Raw genomic sequence first — 17,409 nt, 5'->3', positions numbered from 1 at the left:
CTTCAACCTAGTGGCCCCTCTCGGATAAAGGGCACAATTCAACTGTTGGTCATCCTGGGCCATCGATGGTACCAGGAATCGACCCAGAATCTGGTTACAGTGTGGAAAACCACCCTGAGATTCACTCTTTAACTTGTCATACAGCTATATGACTGGTTCCTGTTTAGATAAGCTTCTGCAGTCTATTGGCATCTTCTTGTCAGCTGTGAGCAGGTGAGTTCTTCTAGGGAGACTCTGGGGTCTCAGTTGCATATGGGGTTCATGGTGCCCTTGGCATTCACACTACATGGGACCACCACCTTCTACCAACATGAGTAGAAATCCATATTTTTAAGCTTGGCTAGACCCAGGGCCTCAAAAAATGTCATCAGTACTTGGTCTCTCCCTCTCTCTTTGTCTCCATTTCTCAGCTCTGTTCCCCTCTGTGTTCATAGGCCTCCATGTGCTATGGCCCTCAGAAGCTCCAGACATGTGTCCTTCCTGCTCAGCCACACTCAAAAGAGAGCATATCTTTGCCAGGGGTTCCCAAAAAAGTCCCAGGTGTTGAGCTTCATTGGACTGAGGTCACATGGCTGGTCCCAGCCAATGACTGCCGCCAGAATGATGGCATAGCCTGTAACCCGCTCACCCAGCCAAAACCTCACAAAACCTCTGTGAGTGGCAGAGGGGTGATTCCCCAAGGGATAGTTGAGATGCTATTTCAAGAAGAAGAGGAACAGATTCTGGAAAACCAAACACAAGAAACATCCAACGTGTTTAACTTTTGCACTTGCCGCTGGAAGGAAGAACTTCCAATTATTGTGTCACTTTGCCCATGAACACTTCCTGGATAGGAGGGCAAAGTCTGTGAAGGAAGGACCTTGAGATCCCTTAGAAAGGTGAGTGCCAAGGAACATGACAAGTGTCTGATTTCTCCTCTTGTATTCCCCTGAACAGTAATCGGTACCTTATAGAATTTCTTGAAGTTGGAGGCGTCCTAACACTCTTGGAAATACTTGGGCTGGAGAAGATCAAAGAGGAGGACAAGAAGGAATCCATCAAGCTACTTCAGGTTATTGCAAACTATGGCAGGAAGTACAAGGAGCTCATCTGTGAAAGCTATGGTGGGTACTGTGTTATGATGGGGGGTGGCGATGCCATGTCTTCCTGGGGACCTGGGTGAAATGGTGGCAGCACCCAGCACCACTCTCGGAAAAGGTTGCACGGAAGTACTTTGTACAGTGGAGTCAGTTAGCTCCTGTCCATGTCACCACCACGAGAGTCAGATTTATGATTTTCTTGATTCATCATTTGCTCCAATCTTTCCATGGTAGTTTTGGAAATACTTCTTCATTTTAAATATATCTTCTTTCATGTATCTATTCAATAAAGATTTATTAAGCCATTGCCTAAAATCCTTTGTGAAATTAAGTGAGTTATGAATAACTCTAGAAATGGAAATAAAATCATTGAATATGGGCACACACGTGCGCACACACACGTGTATGTATATAGTGCTGGGAATACAAAGATGAATAAAATACAATCCTTGTCCTCAAAGAGCTTACAGTGTGGTCGGAAGGGCAAATAACCCTGTAAATTTCCTATGTTCCATCAAGTGCTCTGATCGAGGGGGGTGGAGAAGATGCCATCCCCCCACATACCCCTTTTTCAAAAGAACCTTTCATCGTGGTTCTCCTCTGTTTCCCCATGGCCTCTCTGGGCCTCAGTGTATATATCCATAAAATGGGACTAACATCTCCCTCTTAGTATAGGTTAACCTGGGATTAAACAAGGCAGCATTTGTCAGAACATTTTGTAAATCCCGCTGAATGCTGCACATGTGTTAGGATCACAAGCAATCCCAAAACCCATGTTTAATTGTGCCTTTTGCAGAACCATTTTAAACTTTAGAACAGATTTTGGGGGCGCCTGGGTGGCTCAGTGGGTTAAGCCGCTGCCTTCGGCTCGGGTCGTGATCTCAGAGTCCTGGGATCGAGCCCCGCATCGGGCTCTCTGCTCGGCAGGGAGCCTGCTTCCTCCTCTCTCTCTGCCTGCCTCTCTGCCTGCTTGTGATCTCTCTGTCAAATAAATAAATAAAATCTTTTTAAAAAATAAATAAATAAATAAACTTTAGAACAGATTTTGACACGCTGACATGCCTGTGTCGAACCACAACCTCCAGTCACAGAACCACGAAGCAAACAAGACAGTGAGGCAACACGAGAACTGAGCTTGATTCTGCTTCACTTGAACGGGCCTGGTTCACCCATCTCCATCGTCCCCCGCCCAGATTAGGTCACCTTGAGTGAGGATTGTGTTCCTTATCCCCTTCTAACTGAGCCTTTCCTCTCTTCTGTGCTCAGGCGTGAGATCCATAGCAGAATTCTTGGCAACGTCGAAATCCGAAGAGACCCAGGAAGAAGTGCAGGTTCTGTTGGATTCTTTGGTCCACGGAAATCCCAAGTACCAGAATCAAGTATACAAAGGTCTGATAGCTTTGCTGCCCTGTGCATCACCTAAAGCTCAGCAGCTGTCCCTGCAGACTCTCAGAACTGCGCAGGTGGGTCCGGGCTGCACGCGCCCGTGGTTCTGATGCAACACACTAGCCTTAAAATTACCTGCCGTTGCCCTTAGCGCAGGCATGAGAAACAGAGCTCAGCCTCCCACGGCGTGTCTGCTACTCAATCAGCGTCACTTCCAGAAGGCCAAGGCAGGGCAAAGAGTTCATGTCTCCCAGCAGAGTGATTTGTCCTGTTTACTTAAGGATCAGAAAGATATTGGCAGGCTTAAAAGTGGTGGAGACAAGCAACAAGGATGATGAAAAGACTGTAGAAAAGCTTACAGGAGTCCGTTTGGTAGGGAAGGAATCACGGTGCTTTTGCAGACCGCATGGGAGGGAGAGGCCAGATAGCCAGGGCTTGGGAAAGCTCCTTCTCTCTCTCCCTGGCTTCCTCTCAGTGCCCTGGAATGTGAGTGGGATCTGATTTGGGACATGGTGGCCACAGGAAAACACCGTGCTAGTCAGGAGGGACAAGAGGCTCCAAGAGGGGTCTTAGGAGGGGCGCCTGGGTGGCTCAGTGGGTTAAGCCGCTGCCTTCAGCTCAGGTCATGATCCCAGGTCCTGGGTTCGAGCCCCACATCGGGCTTTCTGCTCAGCAGGGAGCCTGCTTCCTCCTCTCTCTCTGCCTGCCTCTCTGCTTACTTGTGATTTCTCTCTGTCAAATAAATAAATAAAATCTTTAAAAAAAAAAAAAAAGAGGGGTCTTAGGATCCATTAGCAAAAGCTCTCAAAACAGCTCCACGCTGGGTGGTGGTAGGGAGACAGGAGGGTAGAGGGATGGTGAGGCTTCCCCTGTGAGTGTGGGAACAGAGGCAACTGGGTCAGACAGACATTTTTGAGGCAGAGCGCCTGGGACAAAGGGCAACAAAAGAAAAGCCGTCAGACATGACAGCCCTCAAGAGAGAGCAGGAAGAACCCATCAGACTTGGGAGGAGTTAGGTTTCAACTCCATGAACCTTGGTGGCTCCCCAGCGCCATCCAAGGAGCAGGCCCAGACGGCTGCAGAAGATGTTAATGGATCATTTGTGTAAGAAACAAAACAAAAATCCTGGGCTTCCCTCCCATAGATTCTGACCTTTGGTAATGACCTTTGGTAATTCAGGAGGCCTTTGGTGATGCTTTTTCTTTTTAAGCTCCCCAAGTAATTCTGAGTGCTAGCTCAGTTAAGGATTACTGTTAAGGACATCTGGTAGACACCCCACCCACCACACAGTAGAAAATAAAAGTCTGAAAAGAGACCCGAGAGGAGGATGGCAGTTGGGTTTCCTGAGCAGAGATGGGATCACTGAAATGACAGAAGTGAGTAAGGTCAGCCAGGTAAAATGAACCAAGTGAGAGGAGAATCGCCAGCATTTACGAGACAGCTGAGCAAGATGGGCCAACAAAACAGCTGATTGTCACTGTTATTTCTGGTTTCCATTTATTAAGAGCCTCCTACCTGCCAGGCATTGTGCCAGGGGCTTACTTCCACGATCTCTTTTAGTCTTCACAATAGCTGATGGAGGCAGACACTTTAAAGATGGGGTAACTGAACCTTGAGGGGCATTCGGTGACTTACTCAAGGCCACACACGGAGGAAGAGGTATGTACTAAGCAGGCATTTAAATCCAACTCTTCCTAACTGCAGAGTTCTTAGTCTTTCCATAAGCCACTCTGCCTCTTTGATAAAGAGCAATGTAAGCTGTTAAAAGGAAACAGGAAGGGTGCCTGGGTGTCTCAGTGGGTTAGGCCGCTGCCTTCGGCTCAGGTCATGATCTCAGGGTCCTGGGATCGAGTCCCACATCGGGCTCTCTGCTCAGCGGGGAGCCTGCTTCCCTTCCTCTCTCTCTGCCTGCCTCTGCCTACTTGTGATCTCTCTCTGTCAAATAAATAAATAAAATCTAAAAAAAAAAAAAAAAAAAAAAAAAGGAAACAGGAAAAAACCCAGGGCTGTGAAAGTGAAGGGAAAAGAGTTTCAACAAGGACAACATGACCAGCTGGGTCAAATACCATAGAAAGGCTAAGTGTAGGTAGAACAGAAAGATGGTCCCCACGTGAAAAGTCTGGGTGAATGTTGGCCCCATGGCAGGAGAAGTTAAGTTGCAGCAGCCTGTCAAAGGAGGCACGGAGGCTGAAGTGGCTTCCCCTGGGCTCCTGGGAGGCTTAGGAGTGGAGAGAAGAAAAGGGCAATAACAAGAGAAGATCAAGCCGAAGGACAATTGTGTGCAAAGTAGGTGGGCTTGAGGATGTTTCACGCCAATGGACAGGAACCGATGCACACATAGAGCCTGAAGAGGTAGAAAAGATGGGTTCCCCAATCAGGCAAGGTCCTGAGGGAGAGAAGATTTAGGATCCTGGAGGAGTTCAATTCTCCCTAGCCGGTATCCACCCTCCCCGCCCAGCAAGGGTGCCGGTTTGTGCCTCCTCCTCTAGCAGGCCGCCACCTTGGCCCAACTGACTCACCATTACCCTCCTTCTCCCCATTCGGCCAGGCTGCCCAGCCATTGGCCAGCCTGCTCTTTATTTCTTCCAGGTGTACTAGATCTTAAGTAACCCCCTTGTGCTGTTGTCTGTCTCATCAGTCAATCATTGGAACCACCCACCCCAGCATCGTGGAGTGCGTCCTGAAGGTGCTGCGCACAATGCACCTGGAAGTCCAGTATGAAGGTAGGGGGGCCGCTGGGTCTGTTCCTACTCACATGGTACAGAAGCTGATCATGAGAACTAGACAGACTACCTCTGAGCAGTTTTCTCTTAGTCACAAAGGACTTTGCTGGGTATCCCGGAGAGCCTTGGCAAATGGTAGATGCTGGTTCCATCTGATCGGCAAGTTATTTAGAAAACAAGAGTCACTTTCTGTACTTCACATCAGCCACGTGGTAATTTAACATTTGCTGTGATCCACCGGGGTCCGGCGCTGGCTGGTTCCCAGTCTTTTTTTTTTTTTTTTTTTTATTAAAAAAAAAGATTTTATTTATTTTCATTTTTGCAAGAGAGAGAGAGACAGACAGACAGCACAGGAGCAAGGGGGGGTGGGTGCAGAGAAAAAAGCAGACTCTCTGCTGAGCTGGGAGCCTGACTTGGGACCTGATCCCAGGCCCCTGGCTGGGATCATGACCTGAGCCAAAGGCAGATGCTTAACCGACTGAGCCACCCAGGTGCCCTCTGGTTCTGTGTCTTATGTGGTACTTCCCCACTAACCAGAAATCACCCAGAAGACTATTCTTCTGAGAAACTACACTGGAGGGATGCCAGGGTGGCTCATTCGGTTGAGGGTCTCACTTTGGCTCAGGTTACAATCCCAGAGTCCTGGGACTAAGCACCATATTGGGCTCTCCACTCAGCAGGGAGCCTGCTTCTCCCTCTCCCTCTGCCTGCTATTCCCCCTGCTTGTGTACTCTCTCTCTGACAAATAAATAAAATCTTTAAAAAAAGAAACTAAACTGGACAGCAGTAGTATTAATACATTTGTGTGTATTCAGTCCTCCTCTGTTCCAGCTACTTTCTGTGCATCATTTCATTTAATTCCCAAAAGAACAACAAGAGTACAGAGCCTGGCATGTATTAGGTATTCAAATGCTCATAGGAATGAACAGTGAGCATCAAAGAACATCAAAGAACATAGATATTAAGTATGCTTCCCAAGGTTATGCAGCTAACCAGAGTCAAACCAGATCTGACTCCAAAGCATAGGTTTTTATTTTTTTTTAATTAAAAAAATATATTTGTTTATTTATTTATTTATTTATTGTGAGCAACAAAGCAAAGTTTATTGAGCAATAGTACAAAGCTCCCGAAAAGGGAGGGGACCCAAGAGGGTTGCCCTAATGTGAGCCTTTAAAAAAAAAAAAAAAAGATTTATTTATGTATTTGAAAGAGAAGGAATGCATGCATGCCCATGGTGGGGGGGAGGGGTAGAGGGAGAGGGATAAAGAGTCTTTTTTTTTTCTTTTAAAGATTTTATTTATTTGTCAGGGACAGAGGGAGAGAGAGCGAGCGAGCACAGGCAGAGAGGCAGGCAGAGGCAGAGGGAGAAGCAGGCTCCCTGCCGAGCAAGGACCCCGATGTGGGACTCGATCCGAGGACCCTGGGATCATGACCTGAGCCGAAGGCAGCCGCTCAACCAACTGAGCCACCCAGGCATCCCGGGATAAAGAGTCTTAAGTAGACTCAATACTGAGCATGGAGCCCAACATGGGGCTCGATCTCATGACCCTGAGATCAGGATCTCAGCCAAAACCAACTAGATGCTTAACCGACTATGCCATCCAGGTGTCCCCAAAGTGTATGCTTTTTTTTTTAAAAAAGATTATATTTATTTATTTGACAGAGAGAGATCACAAGTAGGCAGAGAAGCAGGCAGAGAGAGACGGCGGGGTGGGGGAAGCAGACTCCCTGCTGAGTGGGGAGCCTGATGCGGGGCTTGATCCCAGGACCCTGAGATCATGACCTGAGCTGAAGGAAGAGGCTTAACCCACTGAGCCACCCAGGTGCCCCTAAGTGTATGCTTTTAACATGAGCCCATGGCAGCCGTTCACAGGATGTTGTTTCCTTCCCTGTTCTTATAGTGGTTCAGAGAAGGAAGATTCTGTTTTCAACAGGAGGGAGCAAAGAAGGGTTTGCTGAGAAGGTAGTGTCTGAGCTGACCTTAGAGTACAGGAAGGATTTGGGAAAGTGGAAAGGAGCAGAGGAGGGCATTCTGGAAAGAGGAATGGTATAAACTAAAGGCCCAGACATACAGAAGTACAAGATATATCAGAGGAATGACAGGTAGATCATTTAGTGGAAGTTTGGTAGATGTCTTAGCCCAGGAAGACCTAGAAGAGTAGGCCAGGACCAGACTGAGGAGCACCTTGAATGCCAGATGGAGTCGTGGGCATCCTGTCCAGGAGGTTACCTGGGTGGCGGTGGCCACACCAGATCAGAACCACAGGGAGACCCAAGCCTGGGAGCCAGTTGGAAGGCCTTGCGTGTTGTTCAGACAACAAAGTAAGAATGTCCCCATCTAGCCAAATGCAGAGGCCCTGGGAAGAAGGAATGGACAGGATTGGGAAGTGCCTTGATGTGGAGAATGAGGCGGCCTATGGACAGGGGAATGGGCAGGGCTGAGGAGGCCGAGACACAGAGGTCCATGAAGCAGGAAGGTGTGGATATTAGTAAATATCAGGATTTCCGTGTCCAAAATGGCAGACGGGTACAGCGCCAGATCCGGGAAGCCTGGGAGGGGCAGGAGGAGCAGGCAGTTACCAGGGTTCAGGTGTGCATGTGAGATCCTGGGGAAGACCAGCCAAGGTCCAGAGGGGGACTTCAAATATCAATTGTTTTTCAGAGGCAGTGTTGAAATTGATGTCGGTCTGTTTTTCCTGCAGCAGCATTGCCATTTGTATAGTTTTTGGACCCCTGCAGGTGTGTTTGGGAAAGTGGACCTTGTGTGGTGAGAAGTAATGCTGTGTTAAAATATTACAAGCTGGGGTGCCTGGATGGCTCAGTGGGTTAAAGCCTCTGCCTTCAGCTCAGGTTATGATCCCAGAATCCCGGAATCCCCTGCATTGGGCTCTCTGCTCAGGGGGAAGCCTGCTTCTCCCTCTCTCTCTCTGCCTGCCTCTCTGCCTACTTGTGATCTCTGTCTGTCAAATAAATAAATAAATAATCTAAATAATAAATAAATAAAATTTTTTAAAAATATATTACAAGCTGGAGGAGTGTCTCCTAGCCGGGGAGGGGTCAGCAGTGAAGGGTAGGGTAGTGGAGGGACCTGAGTAAAGGTTAGCCCCAACAGCAGAGAACTGTCACTGCATTGGAGCTGGGGATGGAGTGCAGGTGGCACAGCAGTGATCTGGCAGTGGACTCATGTTAGGAAACATAGTCAAACGGCCCAAGAAGACTGCTTGGTGGCACTGAGTCTCCCTCCCTGCCACCACCTCCATGGGGCTTACATAACCACTCCTACTCATCATCTCTTCTTAGCTTATGCCTTTCTTCTCCAAGGCCATCCCTCACCTGCCTTCCAGCCCTGCCCAGATGCCAGCCCTCCTTCCTTTGTACCACCCTGCACCTCCTCTCTGGTGTCCCCCAGCCATGGAGCAGTCTTCTCCAGAATGCACAGCACAGTTTCAGACAATTCTCTTTTTTCCTTTTTTTTTTTTTTAAGATTTTATTTATTTATTTGAGAGACAGAGATCACAAGCAGGCAGAGAAGCAGGCAGAGAGAGGAGGAAGCAGGCTCCCCGACGAGCAGAGAGCCCAATGTGGGGCTCGATCCCAGGACCCTGAGATCATGACCTGAGCTGAAGGCAGAGGCTTTAACCCACTGAGCCACCCAGGCGCCCTTTACTATTTTTTTTTAAGATTTTATTTATTTATTTAACAGAGAGAGACACAGTGAGAGAGGGAACACAAGCAGGGGGAGTGGGAGAGGGAGAAGCAGGCTTCCCACAGAGAGCCCGATGTGGGGCTCCATCCCAGGACCCTATGATCATGACCTGAGCCGAAGGCCGATGCTTAACGACTGAGCCACCCAGGCGCCCCTCAGCACACTTCTTACCACTTCTGTCCTTATGTTCTCAGACCAGCCTCCGGCATAGGGTAGGTCCTTGTTGCATATTTGTTGAGGGAGAGAGGGAGGGAGTTCTGCCCATACACCCTGAACCCTGAAAGAGGCAAGAGAAGCGTGACGCTTTCTCACTGCCTTTTTGGTTTGATGTCTCCTCCTGTGGTAACAGTGAAACTGTGAGCTCCAAGAGCATTTCGGATAGACCAGACTCATAACAGGTGCTCAAGAGATGTCTGGTGAATGAAGGAATTACACTTTTTCACCAGGGACTTCAAAGTGTCCTGGTGCAACTGGGAAATAGAGCGTGTATATGTGCAGTTGTCCACTAGGGGGAGCTATTCCACAGGCTGGGCAGAGCGGAAGGACGCTCAGGGAGAGAACACCGGGTGGGCTCCCGCTGAAAATCCTCCCAAGGCAGGGGAGGGAAGATGTGACAGGTCTCAGATGTGGTTCTAACAGTGTCGACCAGACAGAGAGGATCAGAGAGCAATTTCTCTGAGTTGGAGGACACCAAATTGCAAAAAACAAGCTAAAGTTCCCCCAGGGTGATGGCAACAATCACGGAAGAGAAGCCAGGGGTGGGTGGTAGAGCGTAACAGGGCAGGGTTGGTTTGTTTTTAAACAAATATTGATTGAACATCTGCAGTATGCCAAGTACTATGCCAAGCACTGGGGCTGGGGGCGGGAGGGTTGCTTGTGTGTGTTTGTGTTGAGAAGAAAAAGGAATAGTTCAGAAGGAGGAGGAGAAGGAGGCTGGGGGTAGTTGACATCGCTCCCCAGAGAAGGCTGCAGAGAAGGTAGAATTCTCAGGGAGAGTCCAGTGACAAGGGGGTGGAGAGGCTTAGGAGGCAAAGTGACTCCTTCCCTTGCAGTGGGGGTCAGCGGTGCTGGAGCCAGGTGACGGCTTCACCTCTTTTTTCATTGAGAACTCCACCTCCCCACCTCCGAATCTGCCGACCTGCCTGGCCTATGACCCATGTTCTCTGCCCGATTTCCCATTTCAACTGAGTGTCCCTGCTCCTACCTCAGGCCCACTCTCCTGCTTCTTCTTATTCTCTGAAACACATTCATAAAACCTCTCTCATAAACAGAGCCTCTCTTTCTCTCTAGAGGATCATCTCCAGTGACATGCAAATATGTTCTGTATCTCCCATCTTAAAAAAAAAAAAAAAAAAAGAGCCCCTCCTTGGGGGCTTTCATCTATGGATTAAAAGAGATTTAAGAGACCTGCCCCCCCCAAATTAAATGATAGCATTTAAGGGTGCAAACTCCTCCTTGACCCCAAGTTCCCCTCCAGCTACTCATTTTTCCATTTTCTCCCTACCTGATCTCTCAGCTGCTTTTGACCCAACTGGCCCAAGGCAACTGGTTTTCTTCTCTGGGGCTCTGTGATACAACTTCCAGTTTTCCTCCCTCAAGCTGGGTCTGCCATGTTTGTTAGGCTCGCTTTGCTACTTTCTCCTATTTCTCTACCTGACTGTTGGCTCAGCCTACTTCTCATCTCTTTACCCACACCTTCTGTCCACATGATTTTTGTCTATTTTCCAGCTTTACACACTGTGTTAAATATTCGGGTACCAGACTGTGTCTCTGGCCTAATCTTTCCCCCAAAATCTCCCCAGACATCTGAAATTTATAGGCAAAACAGAACTTTTAATTTTCTTCCCAAATCCTACCCTATCTCCTATTTTCAGTAAACAGTGCCACCGCCAACCCAACTGCTCCAGTAAAAAGTGTTGAACTAGTACCAAATGATCTACTTTCTCTCAGCTGCCACCCTGTCCCACCCTTACTGAGTTCTCTCTGCACTGTCCCTACTTACATCTCCCTGTCCCCACTGCCACCATGATCGCCCACGGCTAACCTCCCATCCTTTCTGCTAACTTCCGCTTCCATCCTGGCCTCCTGTAAGCCACTCTTCCATTGCAGCCAGAACAATCATTTCAAAAAAATAGCTTGCCCTTGTACCTGCACAAAACTCTACACACCTGCCATGGCCAGCAAAGCTTCTGGAAGGCTTTTCCCCCAAACCTTGGATTGATGGACAACTTCTCAAACTTTAGCTCAGACATCACCTCAGAGAGAAGCCTCTGACCACTCTCTCTAAAGTGTCCCCAGTCCCCTCCACTGCCCCCCCCTCGGGCTCTCTCCAACACGCTCCATCACTGCACTTACCTCTTTCAGAAATTACCTTGTTCATTCATTTGCTTGTCTATTGTCTGTGCTCTACAGTAAGAAAGTCAGCCCCCTGAGACCTGAGACTTCATCATCTTTGTCTACTACTGGACCCCTGGTGCCCACACAGTACCGGCAAAAGCAGCCTCTTAGCTATTTGTCGAATGAATGAATGGAGATGAGTGAATCTTGTATATATCCAAGCTTATACGACAGTCATCATATTAGAATCAGAATTTGAAATACCTGGTTTGTTCGGCCCAGATGGCTAAGTGGAAGCTGTGTGTATCAAATGACCTTTTATTTCTTGAGAGTTCTTAGGGCCAAGGAAGAGAGTTTGGAAAGGGAGAAAAAAGGAAAGTTTCCTGGAGGAAGGAAAGAGACGGGAAGACCACACGCACAGAGAGTGGATGCTCTGGTCACCTATCGCTTCTAACAAACTGCTCCAAATTTAGTGTCATAAAATGATCACTGTTTTACTCTCACGTAGTATGTAGGTCAAGTGTTACAACAGGACACAGTAGAGATGGGTTATCTTAGCTCCCTATTATCGGGGGCCCATCAGGAAGACAGCTGGGGACCACAGCTGGAACGAGAGGCTAGTCCTGATTTTTCCTTTCCCCTCAGGCTCTAGTATGGTCCCACGTGGCACCTTTTCTCTTCTGAAAGATTGGAAAAGAACTCTGTGTGCCAGTTTTCCTGTTTTCCAGTCCTCAGTGCAGGGGATTCTGGCTATCCATTCTTTGCCTGTTCACTTTGAAGTAGAAATAACCAGGCAAAGGGTACTGATGTCCACTAATTTCTCAGGGTTTTATCTTTTCCCCTAGAATTAAGACTTTAGAATTTCTTTTAATGATCATCCCATTTAACATTAGAGAGCCAAAATTAAAATTAAGAGAGGCCTTCTTCAAAGTGGTCCTGCCTGGAATTTATCTCCATTTATGATTTCTGTGAAGTGAAAAATGGCAGTTTCCTCCCAGGGAGGATTGCTATTCCAGGAACTGGTGGCAGGCAGGGACTTAATCATGACGAGCAGTCAAAAGCCACAGAAGGGATCGCTCACTGGTCTCCCTTCCTAGACAAGAGAAAGGTCAAAGTCATAGCGAGTTTTGCAGAAGAAATTAATGAGTTCTGTTGGGAATTTGAAATACATACGTGTGTGTAAATATATTGGTATCTTTTATAAATCAATTACCTTAGGATCATAAAAATTACTATGTATGACTTAATTAGAAGCAGATCAATCATTGCAAATTAATTTGCCAAAGATATGCCTGCCAAAAATCAATTAGCCAAATGACCAATTTGCTGAGTGCCCAATTCACCAAATTACCAATTTACTGACCACACATTTCTTTTAAATATTTGTAAAGTATAGAGTATTGGTTGTATTAGTAGGACCTAAGAGAGCTGGGAGAAGCCAGGACTTCAGAGTTCCCTGGGCCTTCACCCCTATCTGCCCTTTGTCAGCCCCTCCTTCTCTAGCCCTTGGTCTCCCTTTCTCTGTCCCACCTGTCCCCATCCCCTCTTCTCAAGAATGGGCTGGCAAGGCCATGCAGTAGGGTGATGTCCAGCAGTGTCCCCCCACCGTGTCCCCCTTCCCTGCCACAGCAGCTACAGAGCTTGGGCAGAGAAAGATGACAATTCCTCAAAATGCTGCTTTGAAGACAAAATGAAAGTCGTTATATTCCAACTTTGCAGTAATCTACAAAAGCTGTTAAATCAATCCATCTGTATTCATTATCCATTGCTATATAACAAATTACCTCAAAACTTAGTGGCTAAAAAAAATAAACATTTTTTTAAAGATTTTTATTTATTTATTTGAGAGAGAGAGAGTACAGAGGAAGAGGGAGAAGCAGGGAGCCTGCTGAGGGACTCGATCCCAGGACCCTGAGATCATGACCTGAGCTGAAGGTAGATGCTTAACCAACTGAGCCACCTAGGCACCCTCCAAAAGAAACATTTATTATCTCACACAGTTTTTGTGGGTCAGAAATCTGGGAACTTTAACTGAGTGGTTTTAGCTCCAGATATCTCACGGGGCTGAGGTCATCTGAAGGCGTGTCCGGGCCTGGAGGACCCGCTTCCGAAGTAGCTCACTCACACACCTGGTGAGTTAGAGCTGGTTGTTGACAGGAAGCCTTGAGTCTTCACCACGTGGGCCCCTCCATGGGCTGCTTGACTGTCCTCACAACAGAGCAGCTGGCTTCTCCCAGAGTGAGTGATCTGAGAGAAGGCAAAAAGGAGGCCCCACTACTTCTTATTATCTAATCTCAGAAGTTGCACACTGTCACTTCTGTTTACCCTGTTCATTAGGGATGGGGGAGAAAATGGGCTCACCCCTTGAAAGAAAACAGATAAAATTTTTGTGGACATATCTTAAAACCACTGTACCATCTCAAAAAAAAAAAAAAATCACTGTACCATCTCATAAAAATTGCTAAGAAACGAACACGTAGGGATAAGAAACAAATTTATGGTAAAATGGAAATGTTTGTGAATTTGCAAAAGTGGTCACTTGGGGAATAACATTTTTGTCTAATTGACCTAGAACCTAGGATTAATTTGATCGTGTTTTTGTGTAGTGTTTTGTGTAGTGAAGTTTCAAGTGTTGTTTATCAGCCACAAAGGATAACAGCAGCATTAATGACTGAGCAAACTGTACCACACTAACCTAGCGGAATCCTCTAGAAATGTTACTTCAGGGAAACAGTGCTCCCAAGTGACAGGACAGACATGGGCAAGTCTCTGAATGTGTGATATCTCTTCCCCTGCCCCTCAAAGACCTGGAGAGAGACTGACAATGGACAAGAATGTCATTGTTAATTTTTCTTAGGGTTCTGGGTTTTGTGAGGTTACATGGATTCCTAATACTAAGGAGTATGATCTACTTAGAAATTAGTCATGGACTTGGGGCACCTGGATGGCTCAGTCAGTTGAGCATCTGACTCTTGATTTGGGCTCGGGTTGTGATCTCAGGGTTGTGAAATGGAGCCCCACATCCGGCTCGACACTCAGTGGAGAGTCTGCTTGGGATTCTCTCTCTCCCTCTACCCTCTCCCCGCTTGTATGCTCTCTCTCTTTTTCTCAAATAAATAAATATTGTCTTTAAAAAAGAAATTAATCAGATTTGGTTTAGTTCCTTTTTTCCACATAAAGGCATTTTTCAAATTGTGGTGAGATTCACATAACAAAATTAACCAATTTAAAATGAACAATTCAGTGGTGTTGAGTATACCTACAGTGTTGGGTGAACCACCACCACATCCAGCTCTGGAACATTTTCATCATCCCGTATACCATGTATTTGCTCCCTAGCCCTTCCCCTCAGACCCTAGAAACCACCAATCCTTATTCTGTCTCCATGGATTTACCTATTCTAAATAGGTAAATAGGAAAAATCCTATTCTGGATATTTCATACAAATGGAATCATGCAATATGGTACTGTTTGCATCTGGCTACTTTCACTCCGCATCATGATTTCAAGCTTCATCCACATGGAAGTGTGTACCAGTACCTGCTTTCCTATGGCTGAATAATATTCCATCATGTGTATATCCCACAGATTGTCTATCCAGTCACCCACTGGTGGACATCTGGGCTGTCTCTCTCTCTGGCTATTGTGAATAGTGCTGCTATGAACATGCACGTATCTGTATTTGTTTGAGTGCGTGATTTCAATTCTTTGAGGTGTATACCTGGGAGTGGAATTGCCAGATCATAGAGTAATTCTCTCCAGCCTTTCAAGAAATTGTCAAACTGTTTTCCACAGCAGCTGCACCAGTTTCCATTCCCACCGGCAATATATGAGGTTCTAATTTCTCCACATCCTTGCCAACACTTGTCATTGTCCTTTTTTTTTTATTTTAACAGCCATCCTAGCGCACAATGGAGTGGCAGTACCTCACTATGGCTTTGGTGCGCATTTTCCTAATGACTAAAGATATTGAACATCTTGTCAAGTGCCTCTTGGCCATTTATATTTCTTCTTTGGAAAAATACCTTCTCAAGTCTTAGACCCATTTTTAGAAATTGGCTTGTCTTTTCACTGTTGAGTTGTAAGAGTTCTTTGTATATTCTGGATACCAGAATGGTTTCTGTAGGTTGTCTTTTCACTTTGTTTTTTAGAGATTTTATTTATTTATTTATTTATTTATTTATTTGACAGAGAGAGAGAGAAAGCACATACGCAGGGGGAGGGGCAGAGGGAGTAGCCAACTCCCCTGCTGAGTAGGGAGCCTGACACGGGTCTCCATTCCAGGACCCCGGGATCATGACTTGGGCCAAAGGCAGATGTTTAACCAACTGAGCCACCCGGGCATCCTTGTGTTTTCACCTTTTTGATAATCTCCTGTGTTGGTCTATTTTTAAATGGTTTACATTTTTGTTCATTCATTTACTTATTCAAAAGAGCAGGCACTGAGCTGGGCACTGAATGTATAGTGACAAATGAAACGAAGTCCCTGTCCAGCTAGAGCTTTGACTCAGCAGTCATAATACCAGGAATGACAACTAGTCATCGCTACCAGTGACTGGTGAGGACTGTGTGCCGGGTACTGTTTTAAGCTCTGCAATCGTGTCACACAGTCCTCAGAACAATCCTGAGAGGTAGGTACTATTATCATCCCCAGTTTTCAGGTGAGGAAACTGAGGTACAGAGCAACTGAATAGCCCACCCAAAGTCTCAGAGACAGTAGGTGGGAAAGTTGTGGGCCACACCCAGGCAGGCTGACCCCTCCACCCAAGTCCTCACCACCACACTGTCCTGTCTCTCCAGTATTACAGAAACAAGACTTTTAACATTTTTACCACTTTTGAGAAACAGTCAAAAACCTGAGGATGGACAATATTATTATTACCATAAAACATAATTATGTTTTCTTAGCCACAAAGCCAAAAAATTCATGCCCTTCTCAGGGTCATGCAAATACCATAAGATCTCATTTAAAAAAATTTTTTTTTTATTTGACAGAGGTAACAAGTAGGCAGAGAGGCAGGCACGGAGAGGGGAAGGGAAGCAGGCTCCCTGCTGAGCAGAGAGCCCCCCAGGGTCCTGAGCCAAAGGCAGAGGCTTTAACCCACTGAGCCACCCAGGCGCCCCAAGATCTCATTTTTATTTTTTATTTTTTTTTAAGATTTTATTTATTTATTTGACAGACAGAAATCACAAGTAGGCAGAGAGGCAAGCAGAGAGGAGGAAGCAGGCTCCCCGCTGAGCAGAGAGCCCGATGGGGGGCCCGATCCCAGGACCCTGGGATCATGACCTGAGCCGAAGGCAGAGGCTTTAACCCACTGAGCCACCCAGGCGCCCCAAGATCTCATTTTTAAAACCACACCTTTTGCGCCATAGAACCTTGTGCCTTTACTTTCCTCTTCTGAGCTAACCCATATCAGGAGGGATGTGGGTGTGTAAGAGGCCACCTCTCCCTGTGACTTCATGTGATTTCTGGCTGTGTAAGAGGCCACCTCTCCATGTGACTTCATTGAACAACAGTCACAAGACTCTGATGTCAAAGGAGAGTTTCAAATAAAAGTCTGCTGAATATTCTTTTTTTTTTTTAAAGATTTTATTTATTTATTTATTTGACAGACAGAGATCACAAGCAGGCAGAGAGGCAGGCAGAGAGAGAGGAGGAAGCAGGCTCCCTGCTGAGCAGAGAGCCCGATGCGGGGCTCGATCCCAGGACCCTGAGATCATGACCCGAGCCGAAGGCAGTGGCTTAACCCACTGAGCCACCCAGGCACCCCTCTGCTGAATATTCTTAAAATATATGTTATTTCCCCAAAATCATATACTTCAACTACCACACTTTATTCACTGTTCCTAAGTTTTATTTACAGTCTGCCATAGTTGTTTGTTTGTTTTTAAATAGGAAGTCATTGGAGAGCACTCCTTTCTTTTTTTTTAAGATTTTATTTATTTGACAGAGAGAAATCACAAGTAGGCAGAGAGACAGACAGGGGGCGGGGGGAGCAGGCTCCCTGATGAGCAGAGAGCCTGATGCAGGGCTTGATCCCAGGACCCCTCGAGATCATGACCTCAGCAGAAGGCACAGGCCTTAACCCACTGAGCCACCCAGGCACCCAGGGAACACTCCTTTCTAATGGCCCAGTTTGCCCGGCCCGCAGAACCTCCGTGTCCGCCCTAGCCTGGC

The 17,409-nt window shown here is 46.7% G+C and overlaps 1 protein-coding gene across 4 annotated transcripts in view; it reads left to right on the top strand.

Annotated features, from left to right (window-relative positions):
- ARMH1 (armadillo like helical domain containing 1) overlaps nucleotides 1–17,409 on the top strand; it is a 54,127-nt gene that overhangs the window by 21,170 nt on the left and 15,548 nt on the right. For all 4 annotated transcript variants that reach the window (XM_047725679.1, XM_047725682.1, XM_047725681.1 and 1 more), the window contains exons 3-6: nucleotides 145–213; nucleotides 937–1,103; nucleotides 2,346–2,542; nucleotides 5,104–5,188. In XM_047725679.1, coding sequence (XP_047581635.1) covers nucleotides 149–213; nucleotides 937–1,103; nucleotides 2,346–2,542; nucleotides 5,104–5,188 — 514 coding nt within the window. In that variant the 5' untranslated portion in view covers nucleotides 145–148. The remainder of the gene's footprint in view (nucleotides 1–144; nucleotides 214–936; nucleotides 1,104–2,345; nucleotides 2,543–5,103; nucleotides 5,189–17,409) is intronic.

The sequence above is a fragment of the Lutra lutra genome, chromosome 4, assembly GCF_902655055.1.
Source record: "Lutra lutra chromosome 4, mLutLut1.2, whole genome shotgun sequence".
Lineage (NCBI taxonomy): Eukaryota > Metazoa > Chordata > Mammalia > Carnivora > Mustelidae > Lutra > Lutra lutra.
The sequence above is the reverse complement of the archived record's forward strand: the minus strand, read 5'-3'. Positions and strand labels throughout refer to the sequence as shown.